Source organism: Phaseolus vulgaris, chromosome 10, assembly GCF_051622355.1.
Source record: "Phaseolus vulgaris cultivar YP4 chromosome 10, ASM5162235v1, whole genome shotgun sequence".
In the NCBI taxonomy this organism is placed as follows: domain Eukaryota; kingdom Viridiplantae; phylum Streptophyta; class Magnoliopsida; order Fabales; family Fabaceae; genus Phaseolus; species Phaseolus vulgaris.
Window position 1 is genome coordinate 25,066,524 of NC_143507.1, and position 23,521 is coordinate 25,090,044.

General features: G+C 38.3%; 1 protein-coding gene across 1 annotated transcript; it reads left to right on the forward strand.

The window, feature by feature from the left end:
• The first annotated feature begins 5,933 nt into the window (after positions 1-5,933).
• LOC137817418 (non-specific lipid-transfer protein 1) lies at positions 5,934-7,376 on the forward strand. The gene is made up of 2 exons (XM_068620714.2): positions 5,934-6,347; positions 7,194-7,376. The coding sequence occupies exons 1-2, from the start codon at positions 6,010-6,012 to the stop codon at positions 7,201-7,203; spliced, it is 348 nt and encodes a 115-aa protein (XP_068476815.2). The 5' UTR covers positions 5,934-6,009; the 3' UTR covers positions 7,204-7,376.
• The last annotated feature ends 16,145 nt before the right edge of the window (positions 7,377-23,521 follow it).

Sequence of the window (23,521 nt, forward strand, 5' to 3'; positions counted from 1 at the left end):
CCAGCTTTGGCAGCACGAGCGACCTTCATCGCTTTCGCCAGCATCATCCTTTTGGAGGCGTCCATCACCGATCCTACATTCAGATAAACCAAACAGCAGAAGTCAAAGCCAAAACAGTTATACAAACCCACAAAACGCGCAGATGAATAAGACATAAGTCACACGGCACAATGGAAAACAGGTGGAAGAGGCCAGGGGAACAAACATTAAGTAGCAAAGTACAGATAACAAAAGACAGTAAGAGAGGAGTCTCCCTACCAAAGTAGGTGGTCAGGGAGTGGGCGTTGTATTCGCTCGCGATAAGCTTCAACGTATCGAAGACAATCCCAGGCCAGCCAAGGCCTTGCATACCTCCCTATCAGCAGGGGATAGCTCATTCAGGGCCTTGGCCCTGAGCAGCTTGGGGTGCTCCGTCCAGTACAGGGGAAAGCTGTCTAAGGCTGTGGGGTCGTGCTTGGCGCAGCACGCCTTGAAGAATTTCCCTTTCCAGTTTTTGTAGGAGTTCTGGAAGAGGGAGAGGAGGATCCTACCCGCGATCCCGAAGAAGCTTACCCAAAAGCTTTTCCCCTGTTTCTTCACCTCGAAGAAATGCAAGAAGACATCAACAAAGGGAAGGATGCCCAGGTACCCGCAGAGAATTTGAAAACCCCTTACAAATGCCCAACTGTTGGGGTGGAGCTGGGCGGGGGCTGTGTTAATCTCGGTGAGAAGTTCCCTCTCGAAGGGCGTGAATGGGAGGCACACCCCGACGCGTTTAAATACCGTCTTGTACATGAAGAAGAAAGGATCCCCCTTTCTGGGTCTGTCATCCACGCAGACAGGTTCCCCAGGTCTGCCGGGACGAACAGAGATGTGCGCATCATGGGTGCGGCAGAAAGCATTAAAATTGTACAAGTGAGGATCCCCACGATGATTCTCCAGGTCCTGAACGGTTGTCAGGGTGGTACATTCGTTCAAGAGCTCGTCGGGGGCCCATGAATAGAAGGCTTTATAGTTGGACTTGGGGGTCTTGGGGGGAGAACCAGACTTTGAGTTCGGGCGCGTCATGATGTGAATAAATAGCTGGAGAAAGAAGAAAGGAAAAGGGTTTTAACAAGTGATGCCAAGACAGAAAAGGGGGTAAACCCCCAGAAAATGCCACCCACGCGAGGAAACCCAGAAAGGAGGAGAAGAGAACGGAGAAGAACGGAAGAGCGGAAGAACACAGTAATGCATAAATGTAAACAGTCCCAAGCAGTTCAATACACAGTGATGCAATGCGACGAAGAAGAAGATTCGTGGAGATGCAAAAATCATACCTTTGATGTCAAAGTGAGGGAGGAAGGAGAACACGAAGGAAAGAGCAGAAGTTGCAGAGAAAAGGCTTGAAGGCGATGAACAGTGCAGGGATGCAGAGAGAATGGATGAAATAGTGGTGTGAGCGCGGGGTTTGGGGTAACTTGAACGTTACATTCGCAACCCAAGAGGCGCTAATTGGGAGCCGTGAGATCGTGCCGCGTGTCAAAGGATTGAGCGCTCAAGGGGAGCGCAAGGGACTTTTGAGGCTGGCCGTGTGATGAGCCACGTGGCACACGATCAAGCGTAGCCCCAAAAGGTGTTACTTTCCCCGCCTCAGAGGATGTCCAATCAGCCATTAAGAGCGCCCCTGTGGTTCAGAGAGTGTCACGTCAATAATTCGAGAATTGTTGAGTCAGCAGGGAATGACACGTCATCAGGATGACACGTGGACGGCGGGGGCGAGGCCTTAGTCTTTGCGCTGAAGACAAGTCTTCGACTTAAGACTGGGGGGCTTGTGTACCGTCCCGTATCCGGGCGTTGACAAAGTCAAGGTCAAAGTCAACATCTGGACCCAAAGTCAACATAAGGTGTCGCCTAGGTGAAGAGACGCCAAGTGCCAGCGTCGCCAAGAGGAAGCGTCGCCAAGGCAAGGCGTCGCCTAGGTAAATGCGTCGCCCAACCAGGGCGTCGCCAAGATCAAACATCACTAAGGCAAGGAAATCACGGTGTGGTTCCCCGATACCCATGGGTAGGAAAGACCATGGAGGGAGCGACGCCGCGTGAAGGCCTTAGGTCCCGATAATCCGGGGTAGTGATAAAGAGGAGAGAAAGGTGCCTTCAAGGCCATAGTGATAACACCAGTGTAGGGCAGCCTGACTCGTGAGGTACCCCTGCCGCCCCAGAGACGCCTTTGGGACAGATACGACCCAAGAGGATGGTCACGCCCAGGGTAGCCGGGTGCAGGGTACGAGAGGAAGGCAGATACGCTCTCAAAGTGAGTGACCAGATGATCGGGGGCATGAGTTGGCACCCAAAAAGTCACCCCTTGCGCAGTAGCACTCCCTAGCAGGAGGACTCACACGAAGAAACGCCCCCAGATGGGGTCATGGCGCTGTGAGGCCCTCCACGTGTACAGCAGCCAGGTCAGAATAGAAACACCATTTAGCCAGGTACCAGGTAATTAAAGTCATTTAATACAGTTTCCGTTTCAAGCGTTTAAGGTACTATAACGGCTCCCAAGCGTTTTTAACGTCTTAAATGCGCTACGTTTTCTAAATTAAATGCGCTAATTAAGGGCGATACGTTTTATGATTAAAGGCGCTTTAAGGCGCTTTAAATGCGAGGGTAGTTTAAATAGCACCAGGAATGTGGGGAACGGGGTTCGGACTTTTGGCAAATTTTCCAAAAACTCTCTAGTTGCTTGCTCGAGCCTTGAGGTTACGGACAAGGGACTGGGGAAAGATCTTTGCCAGAAGGAGAAAATATACACTAGACATAGTTTTTCTTTTCGCCACCTCCAGAGTACCATATGCGGTGCTCCGATTCGGGGGTGCACAGTTTTTTTGTGTTTCTTGCTGGCTGACTTGAGCGTCGGAGTGCAAACGGCCGCTAGGGCGCCCTTTTGTCCTTTTCTGCAGGAATCCGCAGGTAACCAGTGGGAAGGAGTCCCTAGCTGACGGTGGAGGTCGCGCACGAAGATGTCCCAGGTCAACCGGACGGAACAAGGTTTTTTAAAAAAATTGTTATGAAAACATACATTTAATCAGTTAAAACCACGATTTAAACGGTTGAATGGTTTTGTCAGTTATACAACTGATTCAAAAAACAATTTCAAAACCCCTTTGCCAGCTAAGTGACAAACAACCGATTATCTCGAAACTTTAATCGGTTGTTTTTCCCTTTGCATGGAAAAACACTTTAATCTTTAAAACAGATTGAAATAAGCTTTGTTTGAGAATCAATACTGATCCTACAAAGATTCTAAACCCCATACCAAAACCTAAACCTAAAACATCACACAACTTCAGGCTTCATGAGGATTTGACACATCAAAGCTTCCCATCTTCAACAATGTTTTCAAGAATATGCTAGGTCTTGGTGGCAACAAAGGCAACTTTATGATATTATTGGTACAACATCAAAAGTAGAGTATTGGAGTGATTTAAATGCGTGTATGAGAAGAAAAGTTGTTTCGCCTTCATATGATAGAAAAAAAAATCTTAGAGAAGTAATGAAAGAGCTTGTTAGAATAGGAAGAAAATTTGTAGACAGAGAAAAAAATATGCTAGAAAAAGAAAAAGAGTTTAAAGAAAAATTATAAGCTCTTGTCAGAAAGAAAGAAGAGAAAGAAAAAAAAAAGAGAAAGAGAGGAGAACGAAAGGAAAGATAGAGAAGAAAAAGAAAAGAGAGAAAAAGTGATGATAGAAAAGGAAAGAATAGAAAAAGATTTTTCTGGAGATGAACCAGATATTGATAATATTTTTCCTTCTATAAACAAACCTTGTGAGGAAGTTCTTAAAGAAATATATGTGTCTGAAACTGAACAAGATTGTTCCTCCACAAAAAAGAAAAATGAAGATTTGATTGAAAAAAGACAAAGAGGAAACCCACAATGAATAAGAGTCTCTTATGACACCCCTTGCAAGCATAGTTGAGAAAGAATCCTTAAACGGGGATTGCAATACTTTGAACTTTTATTTTCAATTATATAATGCTCACTATTCTTCACAAAAAAATCTCAAAAACAACACTTTGTGATTTTGTTGCTTAGCTTGAGCAATAAACAACACAAAGTGAACAAAAATATTTTTGAAAAAGGTCCTATGTTTTTCTTTCAAAAATTTTATAAAAATAAAGGACCTTGTTTCTCTTTTCTTTTCTTTTGTTTTATTTTTTTTAATAAATAAAATTATCTCATATTTGTTTGATATACATTTGATCCAGGAGGAATTCCGATCTAAGGACATTCCAATAAGTGCTAACAATATTGAAGAATTGGATCTAAGGAAAAATCATTTTCAAGAGGGAGGGTCTGATGGAGATCATCCGGAAGGACACATATTGGGTCTTTAACTAAGACCATGGTTAGAAGAATGGAAGAAGAAGAAGAAAGGAGTTCAAAAAACTCTATTTTTATGGAGAATTAATTTTTAACTTTTTCTTTCGAATTTCCTAGTATTATAAATTTGTACAAAGTAGTACAGACTTTATTTTGGGTTTGTATTTCGGTCAATATCTTAGACCATGTTTTAGGCCAATTTTCTCAATTATAGTAGGGTGTAAATAGAAAAAGGAAGGAGTCTAACTAGAATTACAATTGGGCCCCCTTGGACCCAATGCAACCACTATGGACCATCTCAAGAGTTTTTTTTAGGGTTAAAGCTTGCACCTTGGTTGCCCATAACACTATAAATACATGTGTTAGCCCCTTGAAAATGATATTTGAATTGATAAAACAATGCTGCCCAAGTTGCTAGCTCTTTTGTCTTCAAAGTCTCACTCTCAAGTTAGCACTTCTATTAGTGTTTTGCTTGAATCTTTTTTAAGAGTTGACCTAATCTCTCTTAAGCTTCATTATCATTCTCCATACATCAATACTTCACAGTTTCTTTTACCCATTTTAACCACTCAATCCCACCAAATTCCACATCCCAAAATACAAAACAAAAGACCCATTACAATGTAAATTAAGATTGCATCATTTGATATCAATAACTTACACCATAACAATTGTATTTATAGTGTTATGGTGATACATCTCATAAATTGAAGTGCAAGTTACTCATACTTTACAAAGAAAACTCATGTTATAACTAGTATTTCTACTGTTAATAAAGTTAACCATGATAGTGACGCTATGATAATTTTTCGCTCTCACATGCATACACATAAATAGAAAAGATTAAAATATTCATTCGTTTTCGATTTGAATAAAATGTTATTTTTAGAAGAGAAATAAAAAATAAAACTAGGGTGTATTTGGATAAAGTTGAGAAAGGTTCGAGTATACTTATCTTTCAATACAATAAAAAAATTCTGGTTGAATTTTTGCATTTTTTAAAATATGATCTATCTTAACTCACTCTTCATTTCGGTAGATTTTAAGTCATATATTTCAAAAATAAATACTTTAGAAAAAATTGTAATCACTAAACGTCTTTTTCTTAACTTTTGAAACTAAATATAAAAACTAAAATAAGTTAAATTTAATAAATAATTAAATTACTAAAAAAATGTATTTTATAATAACTTTGATTGAATTGAATAGCATCTCATTACGTAACTTGTTAATCAATTTATAGGAGATGGAATCATTTTGGATAGGATTGAATTTAAATTCATTTGAATTTTCTATTAGACGTGTTTGAATGGACAAAAGCTACTAAAAATAAAGCAAGAGGAGCACATATCTATATATATAGATATAAAAGATAAATTCAATTCAATTCATTGAATTAAAGCTAACATTTGACTAGGTAGAAAATTGCAATCGGTGGCTTCCATGGCATATTGAAGTGTCACTCACTGGAGAATAGTGCAGAAACAGTTCGCAGAGTAATGCCCATATCCCAATTCCCTCGAGATGCTCAAGCATTAAATTGTTCACAACTACCACCTACTCAAGGTTTCGAAAAAACCCTATATAAACTCTACAACCCCAAACCCTAGAAATCACTAATTACTAATCAGCAATCATTTCACCTGCAGAATCATTTCCAATTCCCTTTGAGAATGGCCAGTGTGAAGTTTGCATGCGTGGTTGTGTTGTGCATGGTGGTGGTGGGTGCACACACTGCCCAGGGGATGACCTGTGGGCAAGTTCAGAGTAACCTAGTACCGTGCGTAACATTCCTTCAGAACGGTGGGTTTGTTCCCGCAGGATGCTGCAACGGGGTGAGGAATATCATGAACAGTGCCAGGAGCACTGCTGATCGCCGTGGCATCTGTAACTGCTTGAAGACTGCTGCTGGGGCTGTTCGTGGGCTCAATCCCAATAATGCTCAGGCTCTCCCCGGAAAGTGTGGGGTAAACATACCCTACAAGATCAGCACCTCCACCAACTGTGCCAGGTATATCTCTTTCTATCATGTGGAGATAACTCAAAATCCTCCTCACCTTAAGCCTAATTCTCACTTTAAGCAATATGAATAAATTAGACTTAAATTTCTTGTCTGAAATCTATTCTAACCAAGTTTATGAGATTTACTGTGTCAGAATGAGATCTTTTAACATGCTTCTCGTTTCCATGACATAAAATAAGAAGCAGGGATAATTAACATATAAATTACTGTAAGAGTGAAAGACAAATAAGGATCCTTCTTTCGTATTTATTTCCACACTACTTAAGTTGGGTGAATGTTGATATTTACTTATGTTTTGTTTCATCAAATGGTTATTATCTTGTTAATGTAAGAATACTTAGATTCGGTGACAACATTAAATGCACCGAAGCCCGTTTCTGATAAATTCCCAGATAGGACCGACAAAAATTAAGTGTCATCCCTTCCTTTTTTAGACTTAACTGTAAGAGAAGATTCAACTTTAATTGTTATTTAAATTCAAGATATTTTCCCATTATGCGTCTCTCTTTCTTGAACAACAACTTGATAGAAAGGAATCAAATTCTTATTTATAAGCATGTCTTTTGCATTTAATTTGTCACGAATATGATAATATAATATTTTTCAGGGCTTAAAGCTATCTTAGTTGACTCTTGTAATCACTTTTTATAAGCCTTTCTTAGTTGCTTGGTCATTTAACTGATGTGATTGAGCAATAACTTACGCTTTGATTTTGCTTTGATTTTTAAAAGAATCAAGAACCTACATAGCTTAAGGTTTATCCCTAGTTTTGTTGGCCAATTACATAAATGATACAAAAAAAGTATTAATGGTGGTTTGATATTTGTTTTGCAGCATCAATTGAAGGGGAGAAACCATGCTTATACTACATGTTAGTAAAGAGAATAAAAGAAGTCTCCGTTTATGAGAGCTAGTTTTTTGTTTCGTGTTCTTTATCCCAGTGTGAAGTTTATACACTTCCTATGGTTTTTATGTGAAGCTTATAAATTGAATAATGAAAGTTTGATGTTGAAATAACTCAGTACTCGGTAATTTTATTCCAGTAAGCATGTTTATCCTGAGACTTACCAACTGCTCTTCTTCATGGCGGTTGATCGAATGTTTCGCAAAGTATTAGTTAATGGTGTTTTGGTCATCATATTTTGTTCAAGTGAAACTTTTTGTGCTGGGTATAATATTAAAATAAATGCAGGGCTAATTACTTGCGAGTTTCATTATTTATTTATTTTATTTAACTTAATTCGTTGTTGATAAAAGGTAGTCATCATAATTTTTACTAATTTTTACAAATGTAGTAAGATTATAATTTTTCATTTAATGAGATAGTTTTAATTTAGACATAATAAAATTTATATTATGACAATTAATAAAATTAATAGAAGAAAAAATTATTAACTACAAAATTTTTATTTAAAATTGAGAGACTTTTTATTATTATTAATAGAGATTTTACTGAACAGAGTACATAATTAAATAATAAGATTGTTTCAAAACTGTTTTGTTTTTAAACTTAAGACCGAACTTTTTTAATAATGGATATACCAAGTAAAAATATATAAAAATTTCTATACAGAAGATTATAATTCATTTTTGTTTCAAATAAATTAAATATATACTCCTTCTGTGTTAAAATGGGTCATTTTTTAGAATTAAAAATAATAATATTTTGAGTTTTTAAGCAATACTAATTTATTTTGCAATTTTGCCGTGTGAATAATCAACATGATAATTTTGATCTAATATGACATTGGTTAATATTTAGATTGGAGTATTGGCTAATCAAGTATACTATAATGGAAAATTAGAAAGAAAATAAAAATATTTTAATTAAATTGTTTTAATAGTTAATTTATTAATCTACTTTATCTACTTTTTCAAATTCTCACAAAAAAACTAAAATTGATATTTCGAAATGGTGAGTGATTATTAGTATTTTAAAAATGTATTCACATTTTTTCTTATTCTTTATTACTTTAACAAAATAATAAACAAGGGAGAAAAATAAAGTTTTATAATTCGATCAACCTACAGTGGATTTCTTTTTTTAAATAGGGTTGAAATTGGACAATTAAATTTAGTTTTCTTAAACAAATTAACCAAAACCATATTATTAATCCCTGCACAAACCTTGTGATGATTTTTTTATGGAATTCGAAGCATCGTGCAACTTTGTTGCAAGTACTTCAAAGTGCTTATTCTGTCATGAAACTAGTTTTTTTTTTTTTTAAATAAAACTGGGAAAAAATAGAGATAAAAGGACACATTAACTGTTGTGTTTGGATATTTCAAAAAGAAAAAACACAAATAAGTCTCAAATTTTGTATGTTGCCAACGTCAAAACATAGGATCCCATGAACTAAAACAATTAATGGAGACTCAATTAAACTAGAAAATTATATATTAGCATGGTTTAATACATTATTTTAAACATATGCTTAATTGATTTTCTTCAAATAGATTTTATAAATTTAATTTCTTACTTAATAAATCTTATTCATAATTTTAACAGATTTTAATCAACACTAGAAAACATACTATTTGCACTAACCATTTACATTTTGCAACACCTCTGAAAGACCATTTATAGAGAACAAAACTACCAAAAGGAAAAGTAAAGTTGTTGGGTCACTTGAGATTGAAAGGCCCAAAGTAGAACTTAATTAACAGGAGAAAGCCTGAGAAATGTGAGTACGGCAAAGAGGAGGTTGTTTCTTCCTGCTCCGTAGTATTTTTTTTTGGTATTCCATACTTATAAAAATATCAAAAATACCTTTCATTTTATTAATATTTTTTTTGGAAGGATTCATCTAAATAAATTTCTGAATTATAAAATCTGAAAAAAAATTAAAAATTGAAAATAGTTTTCAAATTTTATAATAAGTGAGTTTCTTTCAAAAGATACATTTCAAATTATAAAATTCGGAAGATATTTTCAAATTATAAAATTCATAAGATATTTCTGGAGTAGAAATATCTTTAAAATTTTATAATCTGAAATATATATTTTTAAAGAAAAAAATATTTTGAATTATAGAATTAAGATGGTATTTCTATTTCAGATGGTAGAATGTAGAATGTATTTTTTAAAGATAAAATGGTCATTTCGTCTAACTTATGGGAATGTCACGGTGCAGGAAGAAACAGTCCAAGAGCCCTCTCACTGTTTCGGTTTTAAGGCTTAACTTTCTCTAACCCAAAAATATTTCCAGATGAAACTTTCTCCACCTCCACCCCATATATTTTGTGTGGCACTTTCTAGGAAATGGACTTTTTATAAAGTGAAAAAAAATACGGTTTACACCTCTTAACAAAATACAACCACTTGATAACTCAATATATTAATATTTTAATTATATTTTTATATTTTAATATATATTATTATATTGTTAGAATGAGTGGTAAAAATAAATGTATTTTATTTTTATATGGCGTAAAAGTATAATTTTTCTTCTAAAGTATAAAATCCATTCCGCAAAAACTCATTCCAAAATATACTAGAGATTTCATAAGAAAATAATAGAGTGTAAACAATTCAAAATTTTCACTCATTCTAATACATATTTTTAAATATAAAATTTACATTTTAAAATACTAGTTCTAAACAAAAAATAATAGACAAAACTTTTATATAAAGAATTAGTAAATTTTGTTGTATTGGCCAGAGTGCTTGGGACCTCGGTCCAAACGTATAGGTATGGTCATCTCGGTGGTGTGAATTATGTTTAGATCGACCTGGGCCAGGTATGGGCCCAAAAGTGTGTTACGAGGTCAACCTGAGTATTCTAATAGGTTTACGTGGAAAAGATAATTAAAAGTAACAGAAATCATGATTGAATTAATTAAATGCAAGAATAATTGAATTAGTTAAAGTATAATATTAATGCATGCGGTTAAGAATGTTGGTACCCGAAAGTAACAGGTACACGGTGAAACAGATTATTGTTGAATAATATTGTTGAGATTATATTCTCATTGATGAAAATTGTTGAAGGATATCTATAACAGGGGCTTGAGACACCCGATAAAGGTAAGCTTTTTCTAAGTCTATCACTGATATACTTATGTTTGAATGCTCTCACTAACATGATCGTTGGAGTGTGATCAACAGGTAGAGCCCCCACTGTCCTAGCGGAGCAGTATCTTGGAGCACCAACTAGAGGCAGGTCAGAAGTAGAGCTTTCCTATTCCATGCAACCGAGGTCAACCGGCGAGAACATTTGGCGCCCACCGTAGGGCCCAATAAAACTTGATCCCATCCACATTTGCAGTTGAGCATTCCACGAGATGAGAAACACAAGGCAAGGACCAGTGGGATCTAAAGGAGGCGAGGCCCCTGCCTTACAACAAATCATGGAAACCATGAGGGTTCTCCAGGAGGCAAACGAAGAATATCAACGGGAGCATGAGCAAATTCATGAAGAAGCCAAAGTAGAGCAAGAGCGGCTACAAGAGGAGGCTTGAGTTGGCCAAGAGCGTCTTCAGGCACGCCTTATGGTAGAGATCACGGCTTCTCGAATGACTATGGAGGAGCATGCACGGACCAACGAGGAGTTGTGCAGGACCAACAAGTAGCTGCGGAGAAGCTTGCGCCAACACGGTCGATGTCCCACTCGGGAACATTCCCCAAACTTTTCATCGAGGGACGACCCCAAGTAGTTCTCTCAGCAAATCATGGATAAGCCCGTGCCACCCCATTACGTAACACCTAAGATCGCCTCGTTCACTGGTGTACAAGATCCAGAGAATCACTTAAAGGCGTTCAGAGCTCAAATGATCCTCTTTGGGGGGTCTAATGCAATCCAGTGTAAGATGTTCATGAGTACATTCACAGGGACAGCCCTGCAATGGTTTAGCGGGATTCCAGATGGTTGTATCACCTCTTTTCCCCAGCTCTCGAGAATGTTCAAAGATCAGTTCTCGGCGAATAAGGTCAACCCCCCACGATTGTGTGACATGTTCAATGTTAGACAGAGCGAAGGGAAGTTGCTTCAGGCGTACTTGAATAGATTATGTGTCATCTCGGTAAGACTTCAAACACAAGATGAGGAGATGGTGATCGCCGCTTTTGAAAAAGGTATGATAGTGAGACCGTTCAGTGACTCATTATTTAGAAACCCGGCGGAGACGTTATCCAAGGTACGACAGTGAGCTACCGCCCACATTGAAGTTGAGGAGGCTATGCTAAAAAAAGAATGGCGGCTCACGGTCGAAACCACCCAGGCATAAGGAAAACGGCCGAGACCGGTCCAACAAGAGCAATGAAGCCTCCACTGGGAAGAGAACGGAGTCGAGGTATGTCCCATATGTTGCTAAAAAGGACAGGCTCGAGACAAGGGCTTGAGAGGAGACGGTGATGAGGCCCAAATTCTAAGTATCATGCAAAGAGCTTTTAAACGTGCCAAGGGTAGTGGATAAGCTGAAGTTTCCCCAAAGGAAAAATCGATTTTTGGGGTCATAAAAATATGAATGGTGTGAGTTTCACATGGTATTCGAGCATAGTGTCGAACGATGCATAGCCTTAGGTTACCAATTGGCCAATTTGGTCAAAGAAGGTTTTTTAAAAGAGTACCTCGAGGCTAACCAGGAGCAACAGAGAGGAGAAGCTGCAATCGAAGATCAAACGCACGAAACTCCAATCCATGGGGAATTAAAAACCATCATAGGAGGGTTCTCTGGAGGCGGAAGCTCGGCCTCCAAACGCAAACGTTATGCTAGAGCGATAATGACTCTACATGCAAGGGAGCTCGGCGTGTTATCCGACCTATCCCTTTGTTTCATGAAGGCCGACTTGGAAGGTGTATTCACCCATGAAGACGATCCAGTGGTGATATTTGTTATCACTGCAGGATGGAAGGTGCGAAAAGTCCTAATTGATCAAGGGAGCTCTACGGATGTGATGTTTTGGGAACTTTATCAATTTGCAGATATCTCCCGATCAGTTAGGCCATATGATGGTTGTATGGTTGGTTTTGCGGGCGACTAGGTGGAGGTGCAAGGGTACGTTGAACTGAGGATGACTTTCTCTGATGAAAACGCGTCCAGAATAATTACTGTCGAATACATTGTAATTAATACACCTTTTGCATACAACCTACTTTTGGGGCGACCCTTTTTGAATAGATTGGGTGCAGTAGCATCAATCGCTCACATGAAGATGAAGTTGCCATCAACTGAGGGAAAGATGATCACAATAAAGGTCGATCAGAAGATGGCCCGAAAATGTTATGAAAGCAGCTTGAAGAATCGTAGGGGAACCTACACAGTTACTACCCAACCCAAAGAGTCGAAAGGGATAGCTGAGACCGACGTCAGCAATGAAAGATGGTTTGGATCTACTGGAGAGGTTCAAGAGAGAGAAATAAAGGGGAAGAAGTTCAAGAACGACACTACGCTGGGCAAAGAGTTAGAAGATAAAATTGCTGATGTTATCGCTGTGAACCTAAACGTTTTTGCGTGGTCGTCTGTCAACATGTTTGTAATAGATCCAGACTTTTTGTGCCATCGGCTTACCATGGATGAGAAGGTCAAGCCTGTTGTGTAGAGAAGAAGGAAGTTCAATGAAGAGAAAAGTCTGGTCATCCGAGAAGAAACTAGGAAGCTAGTGGCGGCTGGCCACATTCGGGAGATCCAATACCCCGAGTGGTCGACAAACGTTGTCTTGGTTAAAAAGTAAAACAAAAAGTGGAGAATGTGTGTGAACTTCATTGATTTTAACAAGGTTTGTCCCAAGGATTCCTATCCTTTACCAAGCATATATTACCTGGTTGACAATGCATCAAGATGTCGTTTGTTGAGTTTTTTTATATGCTTTTTCAAGGTACAATCAAATTCGTATGCACCCGAAGGACGAGAGTAAGACAACCTCCACGATTGGGGTCGCCAGTTATTGCTACAAGGTCATGCCCTTTGGCTTGAAGAATGTTGGGCGACCTATCCACGACTCATGGATCAAATCCTGTCACCAATGCTCGGGCGCAATGTCCATGCATACGTGGACAACATGGTCGTCACCTCGAAGAAGGAAGACCAACATATCACTGACCTTGAGGAGCTATTTGCCACATTAAGAAGGTATAATTTGAAGCTTAATTCTGATAAACATGTGTTTGGTGTTGAAGCAGGGAAGTTCCTCGGTTTTCTGCTGACCGAGAGAGGAATAGAGGCAAACCCGGATAAATGCACAACTATTATAGAGATGAGGAGTCCCACAATGTGAAAGAGGTGCAACAGCTGACCGGGCGCATGGCCGCCCTGTCTCGTTTCTTGTCAGCCAGTGGAGATAAGGGGTATCCCTATTTTCAGTGCCTCAAGAAGAACAATCGTTTCACATGGAATGATGAATGTGAAAGGGCCTTTGTCAAGCTCAATGAGTATTTGGTTGGTCCCCCAGTTCTCGGTAAGCCGATTCCCGGGATCCCTATACGATACTTTTCTATAACAAATTGGGCCATTAGCTCGATCATTTTTCAAGATTATGAAAAGATTCAGAAGTCGATCTACTTCGTGAGTAAAGTGTTGCAGGGACCAGAAACTCGGTATCAGGCTATTAAGAAAGCCGCTCTGGCTGTGGTATTCACAACTCGACGGTTGCGGCATTATTTTCAAAGCTTTATCGTGATCATAATGATTGACCTGCCCATCGTAAGGTACTTCAAAAGCCCGACATCGCAGGTCGGATGGTTTGTTGGACAGTTGAGTTGTTTGAATTCGACATACAATATGAACCTCAAGGGCCCATCAAAGGCTAAGTATATGCAAATTTTGTGGTAGATTTTACGTTCGGGAGTTCCTAGTCTGACCCTAACGATTTCCAATGGGGTCTTTTATGTCGATGGGTTCTCCAACCAGCAAAGAAGCGGAGCTGGGGTCATCCCTGAAAGGCCAAACGGGCTCCTGATCGAACAAGCCCTCAAGTTTGTGTTCAAGGCAAGCAACAATCAAGCCGAGTATGAGGCCTTGATAGCGAGAATGTTGTTGGCCAAGGAGTTGGGAGCTTGGAGCCTGTTAGTAAAGAGTGATTCATTGCTCGTAACTGGGCAAGTCACAGGCGAGTATTAGGCTAAGAACCCACAACTAGCTTCATATCTCAGGTACGTAAGGTTTTTAAGGGCAACTTTCTCTGCAACTGACCTCGTTCATGTTCCCATAGAGCAAAATTTTCGAGCAGATTTATTGTCCAAATTGGCCAACTCAGGAAAGGGAGGGAGGCAGAGGTCGATTACCTAAGAAACCTTGAGGCAACCCAGGACAACAACAAAGGAGTTGCCAATGGTGGGTCACTTGGAGATTTTGCGGGTCAGCCCATAGCAAAGGAGAGGACATCGCTCGATGGTCCAGGAAACATTGAAGGTCCAGAGGATATCTACATACGAGTCTCTCGAAGATGAACATTCTGAGGTTATGCAGGTCAGAGTTGAGGAAACCTGGTTGACACCTTATAAGCGGTACCTCGCTGACGGATTACCTCCTTATGAGCTTGCAGAGGGAAAGATTGTCAAGAGAAACTCGAGAAGGTACACCTTGATAGATGGGAATCTCTTTCGTTACGATTATACTTACCTACTCCTCATCTGTGTGAGTGGGGACCAGTGCACTCGGATCATGTCCGAGCTCCACGAGGGTATTTGTGGCAGCCATATAGGAGGATAAGCTCTCTCGTTGAAGGTCATCGGAGCAAGGTATTATTGGTCGACCATGAAAGAGGATTGTGGAAGATATGTGCAACGTTGTGAGCAGTTCCAGAAGCACGCTAATTGAAGCCATGCGCCAGCTGAAGAGTTGCAAACTATTTATAGCCCATGGCCTTCCCATACATGGGGGATAGATATTTTTGGGAGTTTTCCCCCTTGCCATATGTCAGATGAAGTACCACATCGTTGCCATTGAGTACTTCACCAAGTGGATTGAAGCTGAGCCAGTTGCACAAATCACGACTCATCTCAACATTTTGTATGGAAGAATATTGTGTGTCAATTTGGGATTTCGAGGCACTTAATATCTGACAATGAAACCCAGTTTGCTAGCCAACAACTAGGAAAGTTGTGTATAGAGCACGGGATAAAGCAAATCTTTGCATCGATGGAACACCCACAAACGAATGGGCAAGCGAGTCGGCTAACAGGGTCCTGCTGAGGGGACTATAGACGAGATTGGAGAAAGCGAAAGGGAATTGGCCAGAAGAAGTTCCAAGAATCTTGTGGTCTTATCACACCACCCTGCAGTCGCCAACGAAGGAGACACCATTCAGTTTGGTATATGGATCAAATGTCATGGTACCAGTGGAAATACGGAAAAATTTTCCTAGGTTCCAAGGTTTTGTTGTTGAAGATAAAGGAAGAAAGGTGAATCTAGATTTGCTAGACGAGGTGCGGGATCATGCCCGTATAAACTCGAAAGCCTTAAAGAGAATAGAGGAATTAAAGCACAAGACTAAAACGAAGCCTCGGAAATTCAAAGTTGCCGACTTGGTGATACAAAATGCCCACCCTTATCAAATTGAGAACAAGTTGTCTCCAAAGTGGACTGGCTCATTCCGCGTAACCGAGGTACTAGGAAACGGTGCGTACAAACTGGAAACATTGGAAGGAGGAGCCATCCTGCGAACGTGGAATGCGGCCAACCTTAATTTTTTTTTCAGTCAAGGCATTTGAATTTTTATTCCTTTCCTTTTAACAATTATGCTTTTTGAGGTGATCCTCTTTTTCCCCAAAGGGGTTTTTTTTAATGAGGTCACCCGGTAATAAATTTGTTATTGGGAGATTGTGTGTGAATTAAGTTGAATTTATTGTTGTTGATGAATTATTTGATATAGCACATGGTAAGAGGACCTAGCTCGAAATGAATAGAGTCCTCCGAGTATAGGTGCCCTGTGAAGTTGAATTTGTAGTAGCACGTGGTAAGAGGACCTAACTTGGAATGAATAGAGTCGTCTGAGTATAGGCACCCTGTGAAGTTGAATTTACTGTAGCACATGGTAAGACGACCTAGCTCAGAATGAATAGAATCATCTGAGTATAGGCGCCCTGTGAAGTTGAATTTGTTATAGCACATGGTAAGACGACCTAGCTTAGAATGAATAGAGTCATCCGAGTATAGGCGCCATGTGAAGTTGAATTTGCTATAGCAGGTGGTAAGACGACCTAGCTCGGAATGAATAGAGTCATCCGAGTATAGGCGCCCTTGAAGTTGAATTTGTTGAGGCACATGGTAAGACAACCAAGCTCAGAATGAATAGAGTCATCCGAGTATAGGCGCCCTGTGAAGTTGAATTTATTTTGTTGATGAATTATTTGATATGGCATGTGGTAAGACGGCCTAGCTCGGAATGAATAGAGCCATTCGAGTATAGGCACCCTGTGGCGATGAATTTGTTGATGAAAAAGATGCTATGTGGCGCCCTGCGAGGTAATATGTCATGGGATAAATGCTGGATTCATATGATAGAGTAATCCAATTCAAAGGTCGTGTTCGAGTTCTGGATAATCTAAAGAGCTCAAGGTATTATGCCCTGCACCTAGCTTGTGAAGTGACGTTATGCCTAAGTGTAAGGTTGGCGCACATACAGTTGTCTCAAACACGAAGGAGTCATTTATCAAAGGTTAGCCTTTCTTTCAAGGTGAATAAGTTATTACTTCCCCGTTTAAGTTAGTAGAGTGTTGTTATATTAGTTGTGCTATGACGAGTTAAGTTCTTTGGTAGAATGTTAAGGCATGCATTCGTAGAGATGAAAGTAAACTTTTCAAAAGACCTAATAATTGGCATGTCAAAGTGTCTATACGCGTTGAATGAACATACGTAAATTGTTCAAAGAGCAATAATGCTAAACGAGTGTGGCAGATCAATAAATATTACAAGTAATGGATACTATAAAGTTCAAGCTATTCCCCCATTAGTTCTCGACCATGGTCTTTCCCGGGTCTAGTGCAAAAAGGTCCATGGTAGGATGAACCATTGTAGCTTGCTCCAACGCAGTCTCGAAGCCGGCCAAGAAGGCTTGTGTGGCGTGGACTCGATCATCTTAGTGGAGTTTTCTTCTTTATTAGCCATCTCTCTCTTCAGGTTCTCTAACTCACCTAGAAGTTTGTTCCTCTCCTCGGATAGGGCTAGTGCCTCTTGAGTCTTCTTGGTGTGAGATGCTCAACCTTTTCGTGTAGGCCAGTAACTCGGTTAATCTCTATCAGAAGGCGGTCCATGCCTTGGCAAAGATCCGCGATCTCTTTTTTCCTTTAATCTTTGAATGCTTTTCGATCGTCCGTCCTATCATCAACTAGGCAAGCCAAGGCAAACGCTTGCCCAAGCAGCTTCAAGGAATCACGACAAATAAGGTCTTCGCTATGGACCATAAATTTGGTTTTGTTTTCAAGAGGGGCAAAGAATGCTTTACCATGAGCAGAGACGTCGAAGTCAACATTCCATAGGCTTTTCCCGCGTGAGCTTTCAGCCTAACACTCCTAGATGGTAACCACCTCTTGATGTGGAGCTCGACCATCTTAGTGCGAGTGTTCGGCAGCGGAAGCTGCCTCTCGTCTTTTTCTTTTGAAGATGTGGCCCGAGTTGGTTTGCTCGTCCTGATCAGATGGGACTAGAGCAACTTCAACGGGGGTCTTCCTCTTCTGTGCCGATAAGTCCTTGCTCATGTTGGCAGCCACTCTCATTTTCCTGATGCGTTCAACCATCTCTTCCTTACTAATGTTGGACAACATTCTCTCTGCAATGAAAACAAGTAAATGATTAACAATAACAATAAGGTTGACTTTATCAAAGGTAGGAAACGAGGAGTACCAGTATAGTCTTTCAAGGCGCCAGGGAGGTACTCTTTGGTCAGTAGATACGAGAGGTCAAAGACAACCTTCAAGCTCGTAAAAAATTTGCATATCCCTTGGTTTTTTGGTGACAAGTCCTCCAGGCGCCGAGCACTCTAGAATTTAGGTTCAGGGGTCCAGTATAAGGGAAATCTGTCCAGTATGGTTGGATCTCTTGTGGAAGCTTGTATTTTAAGGAATTTGCCTTTAAAATTTTTATATGATGACTGGAAGAGGGTGAGCAAAGCTCTTCCAGGGGCATCATTTAAGGAAACCCATAATTGGCAGCCCAAATGTTTGACTTCAAAGAAATATAGGAAAACCTCCATAGTCGGCGAAATGTCGAGCTGTGAACATAAGATAGTAAAATCGCGAATAAATGCCCAGCTATTTGGGTGTAGCTAGGAGGGAGCTACATTGAGCTCGGTTAAAAGTTCCTTTTCAAAAATGGATAGGGGGAGACAAAGGTGGACATTTTTGAAGAAAGTAGCATAGAAGAAACAAAAAGGACCATCAGGGTCCGACGATTCATCACAACAAACCGGTTCTCCTTCCTTACATTCTACGATTTTGACAAACCCCTTGTGTCTCCTACTTACGGTACGCCCATACTCTCTCAACTCTCTAATACGCAAACGGGTGGTGTGAAAAGAGGTTTCTTTTAAAAGATCCTTTTTAGCCTAGGGGTATAAAGAACCATAATCCATTGGTGATATATCTAGAACACAAGCACAAAAACAAACAAAATGCAATTTCAGACCAGGCAGAGTAGGAGAACTGAAATAAGATACAGTTCATACAAGGCAAACGACGAAATTGGCACAAAGAAAAAATGAATTTCTCATGATGCAAATCATAAGTATTCAATGATGTTTATCGAGAGAGTTAAACAGAATACTTGATGCGATGGTGGTGTGTGATGATGCAAGAGGAAGAAGAAAGCGTCGAGAAGATGTGTTGAAAGCTGAAAAGGTTTTTGGAGTAGAAGGAAATGAAACAGTGTAACGGGAATGGAAGCTGGAGAAGGGGGTATATTCGAAAGGCGGAAGTTGAAACGGTAGGATTTCTCCACCGTTGATGCAAGCGCCACGTGTACGCTTTAGATTTAGTGTGGTGAGACGTCTCATCAGTAAACGCTTTGACAACCGCGCCTCATCATGTCAGTCGCCAAATGCTTGTAAGCCTCTTCGCCTCGTCGAGCTCGGCTCGAGCCTAGGAGGCTTGTGTACTGGCCAGGAGTGCTCGAGACCTCAGTCCAAGCCTTTAGGTATTGTCAACTCGGTGATGCGAATTATGCCTAGATCGGCCTAGGCTGGGTATGAGCCCAAAAGTGTGTTACGAGGTCAACCCGGTTATTCTAATAGGTTTATGTGAAAAAGATAATTAAAAGTAACATAAATCATGATTGAATTAATTAAATGCAAGGATAATTGAATTGGTTAAAGTATAAGATTAATGCATGCGATTAAGAATGGTGGTACCGAAAGTAATAGGTACACGGTGAAACAAATTATTGTTGAATAATATTGTTGAGATTATATTCTCATTGATGAAAATTGTTGAAGGATATCTATAAAAGGGGCTTGAGACCCCCAATAAAGGTAAGTTTTTTCTGAGTCTGTCATTGATATACTTATAGTTTGAATGCTCTCACTGACTTGATCATCGAAGTGTGATCAACAGGTAAAGTTCTCACTGTCCTTTTGGAACAGTATCTTGGAACACCAACTGGAGACCGGTCAGAAGCAGAGCTCTCCTATTCCATCCAACCAAGGTCAACTGGCAAGAACATTTGTAATGCTCTTTTTTTTTTTTTTGATCAGCAAAGAATAAAAATAATTAAAATGGGACATTTCAGGGATGTCCCAACCTGTATACATCAAATAGGTGCTCCTGATTTGGAAAAAAATATGTACCAACCATCACATTCAGAGCACCCAAAAAACTACTGAAAAAAACATAAACATAATCTATAGAGCTACTAAAAGAACACTTTCCAGCACAATGCTATTTAGCTAAACAAGTGACCACAAATGGATGTAGGTACCGCAGGTCACCACAAGCAGTTCCAAGATGCCAAAAGCAGAATGTGTTGATATTATGGCAGCAACATACCAACCCATAATTTGAACATCCAATCTTCACATTTAGGCATCTGAATTATATACTCATTTAGGCATGATATACACTACATTTATGATTCAGATTTGCATTTATTTGTAATGCTCTATTTCCATAAAAACAAATATCATTGTTTTATTTTTTTTTTATCCACATGTAATGGCAAGTGAGTAGATAAATGAGTACTATCATTTTAATGAATTACTTTTTTTCCTCTTAAGATCCAATTATTAAAAATTATAAATTCTAATTAAATAACAATTTTATCTAAATACACAACTAAGTAACAATTTAGTATAACCTATCTATCATTTATTTATATTATTATATTATAATTTTCGAGTGGTTATCAACTAATAAAATAATTTGATAATTAATGCAATCATTTTTTAATTATATTATAATAATATAAATGGATTATTGGTAATTTAAATAAAATTATAATGTGACTCTATATTTAAATAGTGTGTTAAATGATCACAAGTTAAAGAAATTTCTTTATATGATATGTTTGAATAGTGTACAATTTATCTTTACTAAATTTTTTTTAAAAAATTATTATTCTATTCGTAATTTTTGTATGATGTAGGACTTTTGTATAGCATTTATGGTAGATCTACCTACCTTTATTTCTGTAGAATGTGTAGGACCTAGACCTATCACCCATGGATATGTAGGACCTAAACTTATGTACATGTTACAATTACTGACCACACATGCTTTGCATTCCAAAGAGGGTAGTCTGAAGTATAAGGATAGGGTCCCTCCACCACAACACCATTTATTACTCCCATACTCACTACTTTGTGCCATTCCAAGGATCTTCTACTGTTCCAGCTTTTAATTACCCTAGCTTTGTAGGGCAAAGTTTTTATGACTTCCATTGCCACAGTGAAAAGAATAGAAGAGTTAAAAAAAAAAACAGAAATAGTGGGAAAAGAAAATTATTTGATTGAGAAAAAGTATTTTATTGTAATACAATTTAATTAATTTATTTATTTCCTCACACCTTCTCTCATTTCCGATTTTAATAATAATCTTTTTTCAACTCTTTAATTTCTGCAAGTCATCTTCATCCTACAAAATCGTCAACTTAAACGGACGAGTCCACACCCAATAAGCAATAGTACACAACTAAAAAATAGAAACAAAAAATATAAAGTTTTAAGTTGAATTAAAATTGGTGAGACAAGTTGCGATTAATTCACAAATTTATAAATAAAATTTGTTTAACCCATGGAATATAAAAAAATTATATAAAAAATTTATCAAAAAATTTAAACAAATACCCATGGTAGATTACGCCGGTCCACAACCTTTTCCTAAAATCCTTCTACTTCTAAGTAGTAATATTAAGACACTGCATGTGAAACTGACAAGGAAATAGAAGCTTATAGAATTTTCAGTTTTCAAGTTACAAAAACTGCAATCTGTTGATAAATTTCATTTCCTTTTTTAAAGAAATGATGGTGAAGGTAATATCTAAAAGCAATTTCCAATTTTCATACTTTCAGTGGGGGACCAATTTAAACCAGAATTAGTTGAAAAAGTCTTCCTCCATTAATGTTCTCTTATTCTGTACAGTTGAGGTCGGTGAGTATACTGGTCCACCTTGTCAATATGAATTTAAGATAAATATTAAAAAGTTAATAATTTCTTACATATGATAATTTACTATTGAATGACAATACAAAATTAATTTCATTCTTTAAGTCTTTAACTATACTTAGTTTGGTAAGTCTGAAATAGGATGGAGAAAAGAAGAGCAAAAGGTACAATTTAAATGTGTGGTGAGATAGAGGAAAACAAATTCCTTTTTTAATGATATTCCTTAAAACCTTATTTTTTTTAAATGTTAATTTAATTTTATATTTTTAATAACAACTTTATTAAGTTAATTTAGAAAAAAAAATAATTTAATAAATTTATTTCTAAAATATTTATTTAATTCATATGTTATTTTAATAACTTTTTTTACTATTTGAACTAATGTTTTATTTGGATGGAATGTTGAGAAGAGAGAAGGTGAAAAGGATAAGAAAGCAAGTGAAAAAAATAAAAATAAGAAGATAATAAAAAAAGTTAAATTAAGAAAAATAAAATAAAAATGATTAAAATGTATAATTAATCTATTGTTTATTTTATAATTAGTTATTATTATTTTGATTGAAAAAATGAAAAGAAATATTTATAATTGTTGTTGTTGATAAAAAGAGTTCTTATAATCATTATGTGGTACCATAATTATTGTGAGATTAGTTTGTACTTGAATTATCATAAAAAAATACAATATAATTAATTATAATATACAAATTTTCTGCGAAGAAAATTAATCCTACAGATTCACCATCTTGTTTCCTGATCCAAAGAAAGGCTTAGGTCATACCAAAAGCTCGTAGTAGAAGGCTAAGAGGTAAGAGTATACTTAAACTCATTCTTTTTGTTTCAGAAAAAAAAAATCAATGTCTAGAGTTCAAGTTCTCAAAGATAATATCATTACGATGAGATATTATATTCTCTTTAAACCTTAATACTTTTGTCATATCTTTGTCGTTGAAAGACACTTTATGAATTAATAGACGGAGGAGTATGTAATATATCTTTTGATTTTAAGTATTATACTACAAATCAAACATAATTTCATCATTATCTTATATGAGCCAAAATGACAAATTGAGGCAATTTTTGAGTTTGTCAATTTAACGACCAGTCCTCGGACGTCGTTGACTGCTAGTAGACGTGGGGCCACGTAAGTTGGGTCTTACGAGAGGCATGAACCAGTATCTTGCAGACAGCACGCCTAGGGTGTCGAGGAGTGGTCAGGCCTCGGTCCGTAAGTTGGGTCCCACAAGCGGTACGTCCAAAGTGTCTCGCAGATGGTACGCCCAACACGAGTAACATGAGTAAAGAGCCCCTGGAAAAGCCAAGACCCGCGAGGGTTACGTTCCAGGGGCAAGCTGCATGCATGGCACATGAACAACTAGGGCACTCTCAGGACGGATGGCCCCAGAGATTAGGTGCACAAGTTGGTACCCAGGTGGTCATCCCGTCAGAGGTTGCACTCTAGTAAGAGAGTCTTACGTGCTAGATTGCCCTAAGAGTGTAAGGCACACCCTCAGTAACCCTAATTGCGGTTAGCGGAAACAGCGAAAATCCTAGAGTATATAAAGGGTAGAATCAAACCTAATAAGGTACGCAAGTTTTACGCAACACTTACGCGAATACACAGAGAGTTTTTGA

What these genes read in the sequence shown, in the direction of transcription:
- LOC137817418 (XM_068620714.2), top strand. Translation starts at nt 6,010, where the DNA reads ATGGCCAGTGTGAAGTTTGCATGCGTGGTTGTGTTGTGCATGGTGGTG.